At 45.0% G+C, this 18,815-nt stretch overlaps 1 protein-coding gene across 2 annotated transcripts in view; it reads right to left on the bottom strand.

The window, feature by feature from the left end:
• Positions 1-4,728: 4,728 nt before the first annotated feature.
• SLC1A1 (solute carrier family 1 member 1) overlaps positions 4,729-18,815 on the bottom strand; it is a 70,599-nt gene continuing 56,512 nt past the window's right edge. For both annotated transcript variants that reach the window (XM_081152006.1, XM_081152007.1), the window contains 6 exons: positions 18,379-18,563; positions 17,054-17,161; positions 15,048-15,170; positions 14,353-14,547; positions 8,928-9,062; positions 4,729-6,861 (listed from right to left, as the gene is read on the bottom strand). In XM_081152006.1, coding sequence (XP_081008132.1) covers positions 6,615-6,861; positions 8,928-9,062; positions 14,353-14,547; positions 15,048-15,170; positions 17,054-17,161; positions 18,379-18,563 — 993 coding nt within the window. In that variant the 3' untranslated portion in view covers positions 4,729-6,614. The remainder of the gene's footprint in view (positions 6,862-8,927; positions 9,063-14,352; positions 14,548-15,047; positions 15,171-17,053; positions 17,162-18,378; positions 18,564-18,815) is intronic.

Raw genomic sequence — 18,815 nt, 5'->3', positions numbered from 1 at the left:
ATGTTAGAATTCACCAGTGAGGCCATCTGGACCTGGAATTTTCTTTGTTAGGAGGTTTTTGATTACCCCTGTTTTCTTTTGGTTTCCATTTGCATGCAATTTTTAGGTATCTTGAAATACCATATCTCAATGGTTAGGAACACAGACTTTGGAATTAGGTTTGAGTTCCAGCTGTGTGACCTTGGGCAAGCTAACCCCTCTAAACCACAGTCTCTTCATTTGGAAAATTGAGGGTAATAATACCTGCATGATAGGAGTGTTGAAAAGAATACATGAAATTAAGCATGTAAAATATTTAGTACAGTGCCAGGCATGTAGTTTACACTTGGTAAATATTGATTATTTTTTGCCTTGAAAATTTTAGGCCATCCCAGACTTGAGTTAGAATCAATATTCTATCACTCCTGGCCTTCCCTGGCTTTCAATGCCTGTAAAGAATGTTGACACTGGAGACAAACTGCTGTGCCATCTATTCGTTGTGTCACCTTGGGGGCAAGTTACATAACATTTTGTACCAGTTTCTCATCTATAGTACTTATTTCACAATGATGAGTTCAAATTAGTTAATATTTGTTAAGTGCTAAGAACAGTGCTTGCCACGTAGTAATTGCTATGCAAACATTTGTCAAGGAAATAAAAATGAGTTTCCTCTAGGTTGTTGTTGTTTTTTCTTCGGAGAGACTTGGCATCCCATCCTCTCCTATGTGCACCCTGTCAGGGAGAAAAGTCCTTACTCAGCACCTGCAGCAGTTAGTGTTAGGTCAACATCTTAAAAGAAACTGGACCTTGTCCTGGCCAGTGTGGCTCATTGGTTGGGTGTCGTCCCGTGCACAGAAAGGCTGCCAGTTTGATTCCCAGTCGGCACATGCCCGGTTTGCAGGCTCGTTCCCGGCTATGGGGCATGCAGGAGGCAGCTGCTCTCGTGTTGATTTTCTCTCCCTCCCTCCCTCTCTCTTCCTCTCTCTCTAAAAATCAATAAAAAATCTTAAAAAAACAACCACACACATACAAAAGAAACTGGACCTTTATCTGCCTTAAGAGTGTCACCTTGATGCCCAAGAGTAGGGTAGGTGGCCGTCTGCCTGGAATGGTGTTGGAGCAAACTTTTCCTTAGGGCCAGAAAAGCAAACTCAGTATCCTTGCTGCCCGAGACTGCCTTGCTGTTAGACCTGCTAATTTTCTCATTAACTGCAGGTGGCATGTTTTTTCTAATTTACTGGCCCCTCTTGACTGAGCAGAGTCTTGAGGTTGTGTGTGCTTAATGTGAAGTTGACACATTCTTATCTGGCTAAATAGGAAATAGAGGATTAGTTGGGGAACCCTGGGAATAAAGCCAGTTTGGCATGCTGGGCAGACAAAAGCAAGTGCTGGGGCAGAATCAGCCACTGTCGCTCTGTCGCTCACCACTACTGCTTTTATTCATAACATAACTATGAGTGTGTTACGTTATATTCTCTGACACCTGTCAGACCCACCCAGTTTCCTGAAGACCGGGATATTTCATTATCCTCAGAGTCATACTGGAGAACCCCTTTTTCCCCCCCGAGTCCTCAGCTCTGACGAAGCTTTTCTCTGGCCTCTTATTATTCTTGCCAAGCTAAGCTGATGACTTTGGAAACACAACACAAGGACTCCTTAAATGAATCCAAGTCACCTCTAAAATGTGCATGTCTTCAGGACTTGGCGAACTTGTGTCCATAAAGTGAAGCACCTGTGCGATGACGGAATGGTGCCTTTTCTCCTGCGACTACCCTCCCGGGACCACTCAATTCATTTCAATCAGTCTTATCCTCACCTTGGAAAAGACATCTTTCCACAGGGTCTGGACAAGATAAAGCAGATCCTGGCCAGTGCCTCATTTTTTCCCCTTGGCAGCCAGACCTTTGACTCTGAAACACCCAGGTGATGCAAGCCTTCTTTGCATTCCCTCAAATGCCCTGAAGTGAGGGAGGGGAATGTGACATCTAATAACCTTGCTGATAGCTAATCTGAGTCACAGAGGAACAGCAGCTACCGGAGTCTGCAGTCTGCAAAACTCTGTGCGTGTGCATGTGCACACATGTATGTGTGTTGGGATCCAGACACTAACATTCAGGAGTTTGGTTGATTCTGTATGTTAGTTTCTGGTGTCTGCCTCTATCTTTTGATAAGCTGTACTTTGTGGGATAGCTTCTACGTAATACCCTGGTTCTGCTTTCATGAGGGCAGTTTCCCAGTTGCGGGCTGGCCAGGCCTAGAAATCCAAGTTCTGTAGAAGAGGCCACTGCTTTCCTTTTTCCTTTTCTTCAACCAGAATAACAAGGGACCTTGATTTTATCTTGGCTTTGGGGGTTTGCTAATAACTGTTCTGAACTTTTTGGTATCTTAAAATTGGCACAACAAGTGGAGATTCGTAGATGAAACCATATATGTCTCTGTAATCCTGGAGAGACAGCCTCCAGATCACGCACTGCACTGGTTTTTCCCAGTGAGGAGAAATGGGAGAGCAGTTGTGTGGTTGATCTTAGTGCTTTCTTAGGAATTTTGTGGCATTATTTAGCTCGGGCCACTGAGAGATGTCCCCAGTCATCTCCATTCATGGTCAATAACTTCATACACTCCGGTGCAGTCACCTAATTTGATATATATATGGATCAATATATATTGTTCACAAAGCTAATTTAACAAGGCTTACTTATTGTTTATATTATACAGCTCTCACTTAAAAAGTTAAGATTGCAGGGAAGGAGGGACATTTCCTTCTACAGCAGGTATTTAAAAACTCCACGTGGGCTCAGAACCAAGTTTCAGCATAGGGAGGACAGTTACATGAGACATACAGGCCAAGCTGGCGGAGGTGAGCTTCATATCACTAATCTCAGGACTTGATATAAAGGGTGCTACGTGAGTGCACATCTCAGCTTCATACATGTAGCCTGATCTCAAACCTCTGTCTCAGGCCACAGAAAAAAGATTGTGAATGCTTTTTGTCTAGTCTCCATGTGATACTTTATAGGAGAAAACATTCTATGTCTCACACTATTTAAATCAAAATGTCCTGTTTTCAGAAGGTTTCCCCTTCATAGAATGAGAGTTGTTAATATATTAAGTCTCACTAGGTTGGATGTACTCTTTTGCTCTAAGCCAGTTAACACCAAGTGATGAAAGCTGCAGTCCTTAATCAGATCAGTGACACAGATCCCAAAACACTGCATAAGCAACTGAAGTTGCATCTCTCTGTGTAGTAGGCAGTTAGACAGACATGCACAGAGCAAGCATGATGGGCTAGGTACAGAAGGTCATCAGCGTGGAAAGTCTCAGGTGCATAGCAATGGACAATTGTGGGGTGGGATCTTGCCCCCAGGGTGACCTTTCCTTCCCTAGCATATCACTGGTCCTGTGGTTTGGACCCTCTGACCTTTCTTCCCTAGAGATAACATCTAGGCCCCAGTTGTATTTCAGCTCCAGGCCCAGAAAAGCAACAAAAACAGCCACAGATGGCCTCAGGATCAGCTGCATTGCTAATAACCCCCTGTACTGGCGCCAGCCAACCAACCAGTGGAGGAAACCACAACCCTGAAAGGACACCTGGAAAACTGCTGAATATTCTATTGAGATCTTCCCTTGGGACCTCCCCTAAAATCTTTTCCCTTACAATCCTTAGGACAGGTGACCCAGCACTCCCTCCCAGGAGCACACCTGTGCTCCGTCTCCCCCCCCCCCCCCCCCCCCCCCCCGGGGCATATTACCATTAGCTTCCTCAGTTCCAAGTTCAAGGACTCTTCCTTTGCCTCTGTAACTTGTTACCTAAGCTCATTTCTTCTAGAAATTACTACTTCTACTTCTGTGATTCTACAAATAAATGTTCTCCTAGACTTTGGGTCTTGGCTCTGAATTCTTTCCTAGCCAAACTCAAGTACCGAGGTTGCTGAACCCAAGTCCGGTCTGACCCCACCGGTCTAACACCCAGTGCCGTTCCCGCTGCCTACAACCTAAGGAGCTGTGTTGTTGGCTATTTAATCCCATGTTGCCAAAAAAACTATTCTGAATTAGTTTGGCCTGGTAGTGAAATGCATTTTTATGAGACACTGTCTCAGTGGGGCAGAGAGCTATTGGTCTGCTAGCAGAACCCCATCATGACTCAGGTTCTGGGCAGGACTGTGCCATTCCTTTAAAGGGCTCTCTGAATACAGCCATTTGTAGTTTGTAGTAACATTTCAGAGGGCGGGATCAGTGAAACCAAGTCACCGTCAACACGGTGACTTTCTCCCATTACAGTAACTTCTAACCAAATTCTACCTGCCTTTTCATCTCAGTCATAAAGTATGGGCATACTGTTCATAATGACACTGAATTTCAACCTTTTAATCCCCACTCATTAAGAATTAGATCACTTCCCCTTAAGCCCTGCTTTTTCATTCTTGGCTATAAACACGGTTTTGGAAATGACAATGTATGTACAATCTGAATTTTTTTTTTTTTTTTTAAATATATCTTTATTGATTTCAGAGAGAGGAAAGGAGAAGGAGAGAGGGAGATAGAAACATCAATGATGAGAGAGTCATTGATCGAGCCCGCAACCCGGGCATGTGCCCTGACCGGGAATCGAACCCTGATCTCCTGGATCCCAGGTTGACGCTCAACCGCTGAGCCACGCCCGGCCGGGCTACAATCTGAATTAATGGACCGAATTTCCACCTTCCCACGCCCATGGGAGTGAGATAAAAGAACAGAGAAAGGCGGGGAAGAAAGAATGATGGAAGTGTTTATTGAGACTGAAATGGAACATTGTTCTCTGATGAGTTAACAGCACAGGGTGTTAAGAGGTCAGTTACAAACGGACTCCAAAATAAGGATGACCTGCAGCTCATGAACAGCTCTGCCAGCTCCGGTGCCTCAAACCAGAGAAACCTGCCCATGGGGTAGAACCATTCAGCCCAAGATAAATTACCATTCAGCTGCATTATATTTAGATTAACTTTCTATAAACAATACCACTCTTTGCATTTTAAAACTCACATTGAATTACTGGTTTATATTTATGGTTTTCAAACGACAACTGAGTTACTAGTTTCTTGTAGACTTCAGGTGCAGGTGGTCAATACTGAGCATTTATTTACTTTTCCATGCTCTTTGGCACAATTTCAGGTTTCTTAAACAGGAAAGCACAGGCTTAAATGGGCTACTCAATACTGCAGAAGCACAAGTATTTTGGATCTCAGTGTAAATGCAAGTTTATGTTAAGCATTATTTACAAGATGTGAGCTGAAGCACAGACTTTAATAATATATCTTCATAAATTAGCAGAATGGCAAATGATGGATTTTAATGAGTAGGGCCAAGATCACTAGAAGACTAGTCGGTTAGAAGAATCCTCCCTGGAGGAAGAGGCAAGTGCCACACAAATGCAGGATTTCCCTGAACCACTGACCCCAACGTCTCATGTTGTGGGATTTACTCTGCAAGCATCCAGGGCAGGGATAGTGTGTTTGTGATCAATGTGGCTTGTTCAACCATCAAATTCGTACTGAAATACAATTTAGCTGGTAGTCTGCCACTGTTGCTTGGGCCCTGATGGGTATAAAAGGGCAAAGTACTGTCATTTTTAAGTGGGTATAACTGACCTTGGAAGAATGAAGCCTTCGAGTTGGATAAAAACACACCCAGCCTTATGTGAGTGACACCTTTGAATATAACCTTACATAGAGCTGATATGATTCCCCCCATCAGGAGAATTTCTAAGTTGTAGTGAATGGCTATGCCACCTCAGAGTATCACCGTAATACATGTCTGCTTTGGGGCTGCTACACAGACTGCTCCTGAGAGAGGAGTTCTGATAAGCCCCAAAGTAGATCTGGATTGGAACCATAGTTATTATTCAAGTATAAGGAGAGCTCTTTATTTCACATTGACAGTTCAATTCTGATCTCTGTCTGGCAAATTATATGAAAATAATATATACATATATATATATCTAGCTCTACACTGAACACCGGGTTAATAGTTACCAGCGTCCCAATACAGTACTTTGAAAAGAGAATCTCCCTTCCCCCCAAACCTGACACCCATCTTAAAACTGGTTTTGCAGAACTGTGCTGGTCTGTTTTCTTTGAAAGCAGTTTCTTTGAAATTGGCTGGAGATGAGTTCAAAATGGACAATTTGGCACATTAACGGGGAGGCGGGTGGTTCAGATGCATTATAATCTATAAAAATGTGAGACCTCAAAGGAAACACATGCCAATAGAAAGCCTGAGTAAAAAATTTGTAGTCAATGACAGAGTATTTTTTTAAAAACCCCAAGCACTGGTCTGTGCATGAAAAAGCAATTTCGCTTTCACATCCGTTACCTAATTCCAGAAGCTGCTACATTACATACTTCCAAGCTTTGTTTCCTGTAGAATTTTAAAACTCCAGATAATATATCTTTCCTTTTAATTAATTTCCTTTTCTCTTACCCCACCCCCAAATCTCAGGACCTGGAGAGCAAAAGCTCTGAATCCAAATATAGAAAGAATCTGGAGGTCTGTGTATCAGGTCAAATGTACAACTGGCCATTAGTGTTTTTCTTTTTCTTAATGTTTGAATTTGCTAAGAGATGTCCTTCATCATTCCCAGTCATCTGAAGCCCAGGGCGCTAGAACTGTGAGGTTTGGGTGAACGAGATGGCATCAGATTTGTCAATGGCAAAGCCTCCGTTGATATAGGACTTCTTGGCGTCTGAGTCTTCATTATCGAGTGCTGTGGTTTCCACAGCAAAGGGGTTCCTGAAGTTGACTTCAGATGGAACACTCATCTGCTCCAGCTCCTTCTTAGAGAGCTTCTCCACGATGCCTGTCCCAAACGCGTCACCGAGGACATTCACCATGGTCCTGAACCGGTCCCTGGGGAAGGGAGAGGGTGAGTCAGACAGGAGGCCCAGACTTCATTTCCCTCGCCATTGGGGAAAAGAAAGGGCCTGAAGTGTGGAGCTGTTAAGCAAATGCAGAAAGTGCTGCCCTCATGGCTAGCTGACCTCACAGGCCTGAGGCAGAAGATGGTTAATAAAGGGACAGAATAAGCAAACTGGCTCCCCCAGGCCTGCGCTCCCAACAAGTCACAGAGACTCCCCTAAATTCAGCACCAGTCTCCCTAAATTTCCTCTTTTCTTCCCAAAGAAAAGGGAACGCTATTCACAGATTATTTTGGGGGGAAGCTGAGGAAGAGTCAAAATTCAGTAAGTCTTTCACCTGTAACCTCTGTCTTGTGAGCATTTCCGGGCTCTCTGGGCTACGCTGAGAGAACCTGGATGTTTTGTGGGTGTCATATGTGCCGTGTGAGTGTCCAAGTCTTCCTGTGTGTTTGTGTGTGTCTGGTGTACTTGTTTCTTTACCACACTAGGTCACTCCATGAATAAGCCAGCAGGACAGCACAGAGCGCAGGGTCAGAAAACACAGGTTTGCCTGGGAATGGCTTTCTCCTTGAGGCACCCCAGCTAGTCTTAACTCCCACACAGCCTGAGAAACCGCCAGCAGAGCTTACACATGTCTACTCTGGATGCCCTTCTGTTATATAGAACCAGGCTATGGACTGAACTGGACCCTAGTATGGACCAGCTAGTGTCTTTTTATCCCACGGATCAAACTTAACCCTTGACTTCTCTGGGTATCTTGGAAGTGAAGGTCACTGATTCCAGGAAGAACCAGGGAAAGGAGAGAAGTGCAAACCCACCAACACCATTAGAAAGAAAAATCGAAGCATTAGTCTCAGTGGTAGGCTACTTTTGCAAGAAAGGTGCCACCTCAGTTGGGCCTTGTAGAACCAAGGTGCTGCTAAGGGGACCCCACACGGCTCAGCTTCCCAGGTGCAGGAATTTCTGCTTCGCTTTCCTCCATCTCAGCTGCCACTTGCAAACTACATAGCACTGGACTCCCCAGTGAGGCCAGGCTGGTTCTGAGTGAAGGCTTACTAAGGAGCTACGCTTACCCCTGACGGCCAGGAGACAGAGCCAGACCTAGATGCCGGAAGATGAATGCACAATGTGGGTATCAACCAAGGATAGAGCTGGGAACTAGGCTCATTCTAACTTTAACCTTGGGGGATACAAAAGACACGATCTTACCCTTAACCTGAACACACCACAAATGCTCTGCTGTGTTCCTTAGCCGTGTGTGTGTATGTGTGTGTGTGTGTGAGAGAGAGAGAGAGAGAGAGAGAGAGAGAGGGAGGGAGGGAGGGAGGGAGGGAGGGAGGGAGAATTGTTGGTTGAGGCCTGAATGGTCTAACTCATTCTAGCTATAATAAGACTTGCCTTTTACTGAGCATTACTGCCTGCCAGACACTGTTTTAGACACTCCTCCCGTATTAGCTCATTCAGTCCTTACACCAACCCAATGAGATAGACGGAATCTTTCCCATTTTACAGATAATGCAGCTGGACCTCAGACAGGTTAAGGAACTGAAGGTCAAAAGCCAGTGAATGGGGATTTAAACCTGACAGTCTTACTGCAAAGCCTCTGCTCGTGCCCCTGCCCTGATGGTCTGATGCTTGGGAAGACAGGCTGATTTTGAACCAGGTGGTCTGTTTGAACTTGTGCTGCTGACCCGGGGCTGGGGTAGGCCAGGGCGGCCTATGGGGAGGCCTAGGGGGTTTGGAATGTCTGGGGCCTTGCCTACCTTCTTCACCTTATTGCTTTGTGTTTATCTCACCCAGTACCTAGCTCCTGACCTTGAGCACTACCAGGTATAATGAGCTAGTAGAGATCACTGGCTTTTAAAAGTCATTGCTTGAAGTTATGAGGAGTTAATTTTTAAGCACATTATCAGATGGCCTGGTCAGACGGAAATGAAAGCAGCAACAGATGGCTCATTAGGGCAATCTGAAGAGAGAATGATGACAGATTGCAGATTCTGCACGGCTGGGAAGTCCGCCTTCCCATCCGGCCGAGGCAGCGCCTTTATTCCAACTCACAGGAACCAGTCGACAGCGATGATCAGGGTGACATCCTCAGTGGGCAGGCCCACGGCACTCAGCACGATCACCATGGTCACCAGGCCGGCCTGGGGCACACCGGCAGCTCCGATGCTGGCAGCTGTCGCCGTGACACTGTAGCCGAAACACACCAGCACGAAAGGGGTTAGACACCCGTTTCTTCCTTCAGGGCTCCTGACCCGAAATGGTTAGTCCCCATGGCTGTTACCGCTGTGTGCCCAAAGTGGCCAGTGAGAATCTGTTCTCTGCTGAGCACCAGCTCTGCCTTATTAAAGGGCTGTGGGAGACGGAGGGGAGCGTGATCTCTTCCAGGGGAGATACTCTAATGTAAGGACTGCATGACTGGCACACGAATGAGCAAGAGAGATATTCAAGAGGAAGGCAACTATGTATTTACCAACTGGGGTTTTTATTTTATGGAAGACTATCTACCCATTCACCCTACACAAATGACAAATGCCTCTCTGCCTGCTTTCTTTCTCCCTTCTTCTATCTACTCACCCATCAATCATTTACTAATGAGCATCTAATATGTTAGGGATTTGTTTCCTTGAAGGATAGGGGGATAGTGGTAGGATGGATGGGCGAGGGCATTTTAGGTGAAGGTAAAACCTGCGGTGTTCAAGCAGGTTTTATTCATTTTCTCGATATCACAAGACTCTTGACCTCTCTGGTGGATGCCCTTTAGGGCACTGAATTGAGAAATAGCTGTGACTCCTGTCCAAGGTATGAACATTTATTCCTGACTGGTCCTTTTTGCCAGCGGATGTACTTTGTGCAAACAAAAAAAGATCTGGAATCCAGGAGAGGCAGTCATGTGAACTCCATTACTATGTATTTAAAAAGATCCTTTTTGGGCATATAAAATGTGGCACTAGGAATTTTTCTCTTTGGAATGTGCAGTTAATCATCAGCAACTTCCTTATTTAAATCTGATCATTTTGGAGGAAACAAGGGCTCACCATGCACTGAAAAGTCCCTTGATTTGAGTCAGCGTGAGGGGGACGGACAGCCACTACATTTTCTGGAGACATGTCCTCGCCCTGGGCCAAAGCCTGACCTGCCTCTATGATGCCTCTGAGCTGAAAGGTGAAGATGCAGAAACTGCCATTTCAAACCAGAAGAATCCCTGATTCTAGCCACAAATCCATGTTCTTGTGAGCTCATAAAGCCTGAGAATTCTTACGAAGCTGGCTGCAGTCCCCACTCATCTGCCTAGTGATGGGTCACGGGTAGTGTTTGAGGGTGTGGTTAAACTCGGGCCAGAGTTCTTTGACAAGTATATGTTTCCTCAGGGGCTGTGGCCATCCAATTTCCAGTAAGTTAGCGATTTCTGGAGCTGTCGCAATTGCTCTCACAGTTTGAGGCCTGCATAAGCCTTTAGATCTGTCCTGACTTAAGTATTCTTTGTTAAACTCAAGTTTATTTCAATGCTGGTTGAAAAAGTCTAAACTGACTGCACCGATGGGTTTTCTTTGTCAGAAGCGGCATGTGCCCAAGCCCACTGATCCCTCTTGGAACCCCCAACACGTCACTGTTAACCACACGGTCACTACAGCCCAAGGCTGGGCTTGCGACTCAAAATCCATTCAGTTAAATGTCTGCTCCTGATCTTGACCTTGTCTACTGAACTTCAGCTATCTAACTGGCTTTGGTCTGAAATATAAATCTTCAGGTAGGGGGAAAATTTTACTAGCATGTTCTTCGGAAAGTTACTTCTCTGAATCTGTTTCTCATCTATAAGATGGGACTAATGTTTACTTTGTAGGGCTGCTGTGAAGAATCAATGCGGTAATACACGTAAGGCATCCAGTACAGCAGCTACTTCCGCAGCTGCTGCTATTACTTCTACCACTGCTGCTAATATTATTACTACTACTATAAAAACAACTATGTTACTATTGCTGCTACTTTTCCTCTAAGCTCTTTCTGAGCCCAAAATTCTATAATTATCTTTCATTATAAGAAAATGTATCCTGCCGTAGCCTGTGTGGCTCAGTTGGTTGAGTGTTGTCCCATGAACAAAAGGACGCCAATTCAACTGCCTGTCAGGGTACATGCCCAGGTTGTGGGTTCAATCCCTGGTCAGGGTGCATACAGGAGGCAACCGATTGATGTTTCTCTCTTATATCAATTTTTCTCTCTCCCTCTCCCTTCCTCTCTCTCTAAAATCAATAAAAAACATATTAAAAAAAAGAGAAGTCCTGGCCAGTGTGGCTTAGTGATTAGATTACTGGCCCATACACTGAAGGGTATTGTGTTCGATTCCTAGTCAAGGGCATGTACCTGGGTTGGAGGTTCAATCCCCTGCCCCAGCCAAGGCGTGTGTGGGAGGCAACCAATCAATGTGTTTCTCTCACATCTTTCTCCCTCCCTCCCTCCCTCCCTCCCTCCCTCCCTCCCTCCCTCCCTCCCTCCCTCCCTCCCTCCCTTTCACTGTCTAAAAAAATCAATGGAAAAAATATCCTCAGGTGAGGATTCACAAACCAACCAAAAAAAAGGAACCTACTCTCAATCAGCTGTAACCTTTGATAAATGAATACAGTACTATGACAAAACCACAAAAGAGTATGTTTTGGGTAGATGGTGCCTAAATTTCTTTGATGTCCAGTCCGAAAGGACTATAGAAAGAGATAAACTATAGGTTCAAAAATCTCTTTAACCATCAACCACAGGAGCCAGAACTGTAACTTGTATAGTTAAAAATAACATTTATTATTTCATTCTTTCCCAGGTAGGATTTTTTATTTTAATCCGGAGAGGATTTTTTATTTTAAGTCAGTGATTACCCTGGACCAGGCAGTTGTAACTGGCTCTGGGCCAGTAGTTACCAGCCAAGTCTGATATAAGAATACACCAGAGCAAGGAGAGAGGTTTTTATGTGAATTGATTATTTAGCTTTGAGTCTCAAAGTGTATTCCTCTAGCAGTTCTTTTTGTTTTTTAAAGGTTAGAAAGATCTAGGAAACTTATGCCTGAGGCAGGGAGGGAATTTAAAGTGGCAAACACCCAAAAGAACTGGCATCTCATACAACCATTCCTTGAAAATGAGTTCAGTGCAGATGGGGTTGTACAGCCCAAGGTGCAGGAGGTGGGGAAAGGCACTTGGGAGTCTAAAAGTAACAACAGCTGGAACCACAGTGGCTGTGGAACTTTCTCAGGCATGATTCAAGGTTTCAATTCTAACATACCAGCTGCTGTTCAAGCTGTAGGACTTTACTCAAGCTCTTCTAGCATGGGCTTCTTTAGCTCCTAACACTTTTCACAGATCATGCAGCATCCATGCAGCTGCTCAGCTGATACGCCAAATGGTCTAGTCTGCACTTGTCTTCAGTTAATTTCAAACAAACTGTAATAAATACTTCATGACTTAGGGTTGGGGAAGATTTAAAAATGTACTGTACTAGAACACTCTTAGAACTTATTTTAAGCCTGGAACTTATGCCTATGCCAAGTGCTGGAGATGCAGGAGTGAATTAACTCTGAAATGTTCAGGTTCAACCTTGAGGAGGCTCAGGAACCCCGTTTTAGTCTTAAACTCCCATTCTAAACTGGACTAAAGTCGCTGATGAACTCTAACCGCAATCCCCACTTCAAAGAAGGGCTGACCTGTAGAACTTTCCACAATGACAGGACCCACAATAATGCCACCTATTTCTCCACTGGTAGAACCTTCTGTGTCTGCTCTGCCCCATTCGTGTGTGTAGCTGATGGTACCATACTGAGCAGAGCTGTTCCAGAGAAACAGCTCTGGCAAGATTCACTAATGGCCTTTTCACCATCTACTTGAGTAGACAATTTCAGTCTTCATTTGATGAGGATTCTCTGCAGTATTTGGCTCCACTGACCATTTTGAAAATCTCTCTCCTCTGGGTTTCAACGATACCATAGTCTCACTGTTCTCTTCCTGCCTTTCTTTCCTTCTCACTCTTCCTCTTGGGTTCTTCCCTCCCCGCCTGCTGCTAACACTCGGATTTTCTAGGGCTCAGTCCTTAGACTTTTTCTCTTCTCCATGCACTCTCCCTATGCGATGTCATCCGTTTCGAACACTTACTGAATGCTCACTATGGAGGCATCACCCTAAGCATTTTATATGCATCGTCTGACTTAGTTATCACTCTTTGCATAAAACGTAGATACTATTCTCATGCTCATTTTACAGGTGAGAAACAGAAGCTTAGAGAATTCAAGTAACTTGGCCAAGGTCAGGGCCAATCACGGTGAAGCTCAGGTTCAAACACAGATGACTGACTTACTCTACCAAACACAGGTGACTGATACCCTGACTTTGGTATCTACGTTTCTCGCCGCATATTTCCACCTGGGTGTCTTAAAGGCATTTCAAATTCAGTGTGTCAAGAAGTATAAACTCTCTTATCTTCCTCCCTATACTTGCTTCTCCTACACTAGTTCCTATTCTTCTGATAAGCACCATCCACCAATCCAGAAAAGCCCACCAATCCCGGGGGGCATCCTAGCCGTCCCGTCCCTCACTCTGAATCTGACGCCTCTTGAATTTACTAGCTCTACTCCATCCCTCAGGTCAATACCTTGATGTGGGCCTTTTCATACCTTACCTGGACTTCTGCAATAGTCTCCTCACTGGTATTCCAGCCATGGTTCCAGATCCCAACCAGTCCATCTAACATATTGCCAGATACCATTCTAAAAATGAAAGTCTGTCCATAATATGAAAGACTGTCTAAGACTCTTCCATGAGCTCCCCCTACAAAGCTTTCATGACATGATCCAGACTCCTCATTTCTTTATAGTCTCTACACTGAGCTCTAGGTCAGTCATACCAACTAATCTGTACCCTGTAACTAGGCCATGGTTACATCACAAGCCCCTGTACATGCTATTCCTTTCACCTAAACCACTCTTAGCTTCCTTCTTTTCCTATGAAAATTCTTACTTGTCTTCTAAGACGTAGCTAAACCTTTCCCTCCTCCAGGAAGCATTTCATCAGCTTCGCAGGTAGAGCCAACCCTTCCTTCCTTGCTGTCTTCTGTGCCTCCCATTCAAACCTCTATTAAAGTCCTTATCACACCACTCAGCATTTATTTAGATATCTGTATCCCTTACCTGCCTGCTGGGCACCCCCTGAAAGCAGGGACAGGCCCTTATTCAATCTTGAATCCGTGGTGCCTACTCTGTGCCTGGGATCTAGTGAGGCACTGAACTGAGAACAGAGTGACGTTTTGGCTCTGCAGACCCTGAAGCAGAAATCTTGTGTACCACGATCCCACTACTTGTCAAAGAGTTGTGTTTAATCTTGGGAAGAAACTCTGTAGACCAAGAAAACTGATCCACCGCAGGACCACTCTTGATCTCCCTTCAGAGATGATTTTTACTAGAGGTGATTCCAGTAACCGAGGTAAAATGAATGTGACACAATGCCCCACCTGATAGTGATGATCTGCCCAATGCTCAAGTCCAAGCCATTCAGCTGTGCAATGAACACAGCTGCCACTGCTTCATAGAGCGCAGTCCCGTCCATGTTGATCGTAGCACCAACGGGTAACACAAATCTAGTGATCCTTTTGTCCACCTTGTTCTTTTCTTCAGCACAGCGGAAAGTGACAGGCAGTGTTGCAGAACTGTGTGATAAAAAGACAAAGGAACTTGCGGTTCAGAAATGCTGGTTCTCAGTCCCTACCTGAAGAGACACCTCTATTCCAAAAACGAAAGCAGAAGCCCAAAGCATGCTGGGACTTTTCACAGGTTCAGGAATCAGAAGGTGCTATGGTGGCCACCGCTCCAGGTTACCCTTCCTGGGCTGCAGGCCACACCAGGAGGGCCGGAAATATCCCACAGGGTGAAGGACTATGTTCTAGAACACGGGCAGAAAATATGGAGATCATTTCTTTTTCTTTTTTTTTTTTCTTTATTGATCTCAGAGAGAGGAAGGGAGGGAAAGAGAGAGAGAGAAACACAGATTGGTTGCCTCCCGCACGCACCCTGACCGGGACCAGGGTTTGAGCCTGCAACTGAGGTATGTGCTCTTGGCTGGAATCGAACCCAGGACCCTTCAGCCCGTGGGCCAACGCTCTAACTACTGAGCCAAACTGACTAGGGCAGACACCTTTTTTCTATTTACCTGGAAGAGATCATGAGAGCTGTCAGGAGAGCCTGCGCCATTCCCATGGCGAATCGGAAGGGGTTCTTTCTTACGACTATGAAATATATCAGCGGGAGGATTATAATGGAGTGGATTGCAAGCCTGTAAACGAGAGGAACAGGTTCACAGATGATACCATCTATTCATATTAATCGTTTTTCAAACAGCTTTTTTATTCATGTCATTCAACTTGAGTACTGACCCAATGAGAAGTAGGGCAGGAATATATGTCTCCAGTCCACATATGAGGATAAGGGGATTCATTCAGCAATGAACTATCTTTTCAAAGTTAGTGGCAAAGCCAGTGGCTGAATCCACATTTCAGAGCTCACAGAACAGTTACATCATGCTTCCATGCCCTGTAAGTGCTGTTCCTGCTAAACGTGCCAAAATGCTTTCCCTTCTTGCAGCTGAATTCTTATTCCTCCTGTAAGGCTCAGTAAAACCTCCCCCTCCTTCAGGAAGCCTTCCCTCAACTTCCCGGGTCCTGCTGACCCTTCCCTCCTTGGTGACACTGTGCCCCACACAAACCTCTATTACAGCCCCTACTGCAGGCGGCAGCCACTGCTCCCTGGGCCCTACCGCTGTCTCGCTGGATGGTGCCCACTGTCTAAGAGGGGAGTGAGGAATGCAATAAGGAGGACGTCCCTGCTCTTCCACAGTCATACTTTGGGACGGACTCTCTTTGTTATTCCTGTCTTCCCAAACTATTCCTTGCCTCACCTGGAAATATATAGTTACACAAAACGGGGCTCAGAAATGAGACCGATTCAGCAGATGCCATATGTGTGGCAACTTAGAATTTAAAGATCCATTATGTGAAGCTGAAATAATAAGTGGTGATTGAAAAATACAGCTCCTGGGGGTCCGGAAAAAGGGTTTACTGGATAGAGAGCTTGTGGCTAAGAAGTATGAGGAACTGACTTAGTTTTCTCTTAGAAACCTAGCTAGGATAAGATAACAGAAACCAGCAGAAACCTGTTTTGAAATGGCTCAGCATAATAAACCTCAGCCACATCATTGCATCAGTGCCTAGATGCAGCCCCTGGCCTCTAGTAAGTAGATGGTCCTGCTTCCCTTTGCACTAGGCCCTGGGGTTTGACTGACCCTCTCACTGTGTGAATCCAGGCTACTTCTCTGTTGGTCATTGGGCCATGCTTTTGGTAAACAGATTAGGTACCAAATGCTGTGCAGTGGAAACTACCCAATGCAATGGAGTTCTAATAGGTGAGTTGATTATTCAAGTTGGGTATTTGGGGGTACTGACCTGTGGGAGTCAAACTGATGATGTTTACTCATTTCTGTGGTCCATATTTCTCAGCACATGTGCTGTATCTCACCCTTGGCTAGATATCTGGGGGCACCATTTATAAACTATCAAGGAACCAATAACTGGGCTGTAATAAATATGCAGATGACCTGTCGCCTGCTGCCTTCCTGCTTTACACAATTCCTACCAGCCTGAAGATTTTCCCAGCATCCTCTCTGGCCCTGTGATGATGCAGGGGGTGAGAGTGGTTACCAGCCCCACCAATAGATTCCTGGAACCAACCAGCCATCCTGCTCCTTCTGGCTCAAGTCTGATTTTATTTAGGCCCTGCCTAATTTCTTTCAGGCTCAGGGTGCATAGGGGTTATTCCTACTTGCTTGGTTAGTTTATATCCTTGAGGAAGTGAAGGTCAGGAAAGAGCCAAGATTGGATACCAGTGCGTTTTGCTCTTGTTTTAAAAAATTATTTGAACACAACTAATAAAGGCAGTGACAAAGCCTGGTCCAGGCTGTTCTGCCAAGATCTGGCACTGAGAACAGTGCGATCCACCTCCAGTACAGCTGTTAAAGGGCAGCCCTCCCCCCACACCCGGCTCTCTTATCGCTGAACCCTGTTTTTCCCTGCACGTGGGAGAGAAGCCGATTTTAACCAACTGAAACCCAGCCTCTCATGAGCTCAAGTGAGGTTTCTGTTTCTTCTCTCGAGTCTGACATACCCAGTCAGGACGGTGGCCATGTAAAGGCCCAGCTTGCGGAATATTTCCCAGTCTTCAACTTCTATGATCTTTCCGGCAATCAGGAATAAAATACCCAACGGCATGTAACTAGAAAGTAAACACAACAAAGTCAGCAGGTGCCTTCTCAGGGTGGGGTTTTTGGGGAAGAAATAAGCCAGGACCTGCATCTCAGCTTTGCACCCACTCCCGCCTGAGAGGAGCACAGGGTACACAAGGAAGCTAAGGTCTCAGCTTTGTCTCAGTTCTAGGCCCTGGTGGACCACACTGGCTCCAGGTTTCAATACCTGTGTGCACCTTAAATTCTACCTACCTAAGCTACCATAACAGGACAAACTTGGCAAGAAGATATGGTTATTGTACATCTGAAACCTATATAATTTTATTAACCAATGTCACTCCAATACATTCAATAAAATAATAAGTAAATAAATAAATAAGAAGGTCTGGTTAAACTGTTGCAAATCCTACTCGTTTCCAGTACATATACATTCTACCGATTGTTGTATCTGAGATCTCATTTTAGCTTGATCTTCCAAATATGGTCACTAGGCTCTTTCTAGCCATGGTCACCTTGTTTCCCAGATAGTAGTATCAGCAACAGAGCAAGAGTTAGTAGTAGAAGTGGTCATAATAGCTGTTCGTGGCGCTGTCATTATAGGCCTTGTGTTGGCTTAAGTATTTCACACGCATCAGTTCCCTTAGGATACTTCTCCCAACCCTAGTGGGAGATTGTATTATCCTTTTTAATAGATGACGAAGCTGAGGTTCAGCGGGATTAAGTGACTGAAATAACTGAACCCTTTACGTCACTGTCAATGTCTACACTTCGGAGTAAGGAATGTTAAACCAACTCAATATGAGAGAAGCGGGACAGAGGTCTCGGAGGAAAGATGGACTTTCCCGCATCTCTGGAGACACGGCAGATCCTCAAGCAGCTTTCGTTTGGATGAGCTAGTGTTCAGGCTGTACCTGTTGTATTTGAGTATCACCTCTGCATGGGGCCCACTAAGGAAAGTACTTTGTGTTTTGATGTGCAGGGAACTCCTTCCAGAGCTTCCTCTGATGTGAATGCCGGCTGGGCACAAGATGATCACGGGTTTTGGTAGAAAAGACAATGGCTGATACCTAGACTTTCGTTAGTGAACAAAAGGTAGTATGTGGAATGATTTAATACTCTAGTGCCTTAATATTCAGGATTCCCCCTCTCTAGTGTGAGTCAGTTGAAAACCATAAGATCCTTGGTTCTAATTCTGAGGGGACAGTTGTCAGGGGAAGCAAGATGGCATTAGCGGGCATTTGCTCACCACATAATGATCTGAATGATTTTCATGATTGAGTCACTCAGAGCATTGAAGAAATCCACCAGAATCTGTCCCTTTTCTCCCATTTTTCCAATGACAAGTCCAAAGACGAGGCAAAAGACAATCAAGCCAAGGACATTGATGCCATCGGAATACGTGCCTACAATTTTGTATTCCTTTGTTTCGTTCTGTGGACGGAAACCAAGAAAACATATTGATGCATCATTATAATCTTGCTGGAGTGCATAGGCATTGAAATGAGAAGATACAATAGCCAAACATAATAAACTAGTGATCTATCAGTCAGACTCAACAAAACTTTGGGGAATACAACTAAAAAAACCCCCCAAAACAAAACCCACCTATGCATGTATCATATTTTTACTGCCCCCACCCTTAGCCATTGACGTTTAAAGTGTTTCCCCCCCCTTTCTCTCAAC

Source organism: Miniopterus schreibersii (genome assembly GCF_964146895.1).
Source record: "Miniopterus schreibersii genome assembly, chromosome: 11".
Classification (NCBI taxonomy): Eukaryota; Metazoa; Chordata; class Mammalia; order Chiroptera; family Miniopteridae; genus Miniopterus; species Miniopterus schreibersii.
Note: the sequence above shows the minus strand (reverse complement) of the source record. Positions and strands in the feature narration are given on the sequence as shown.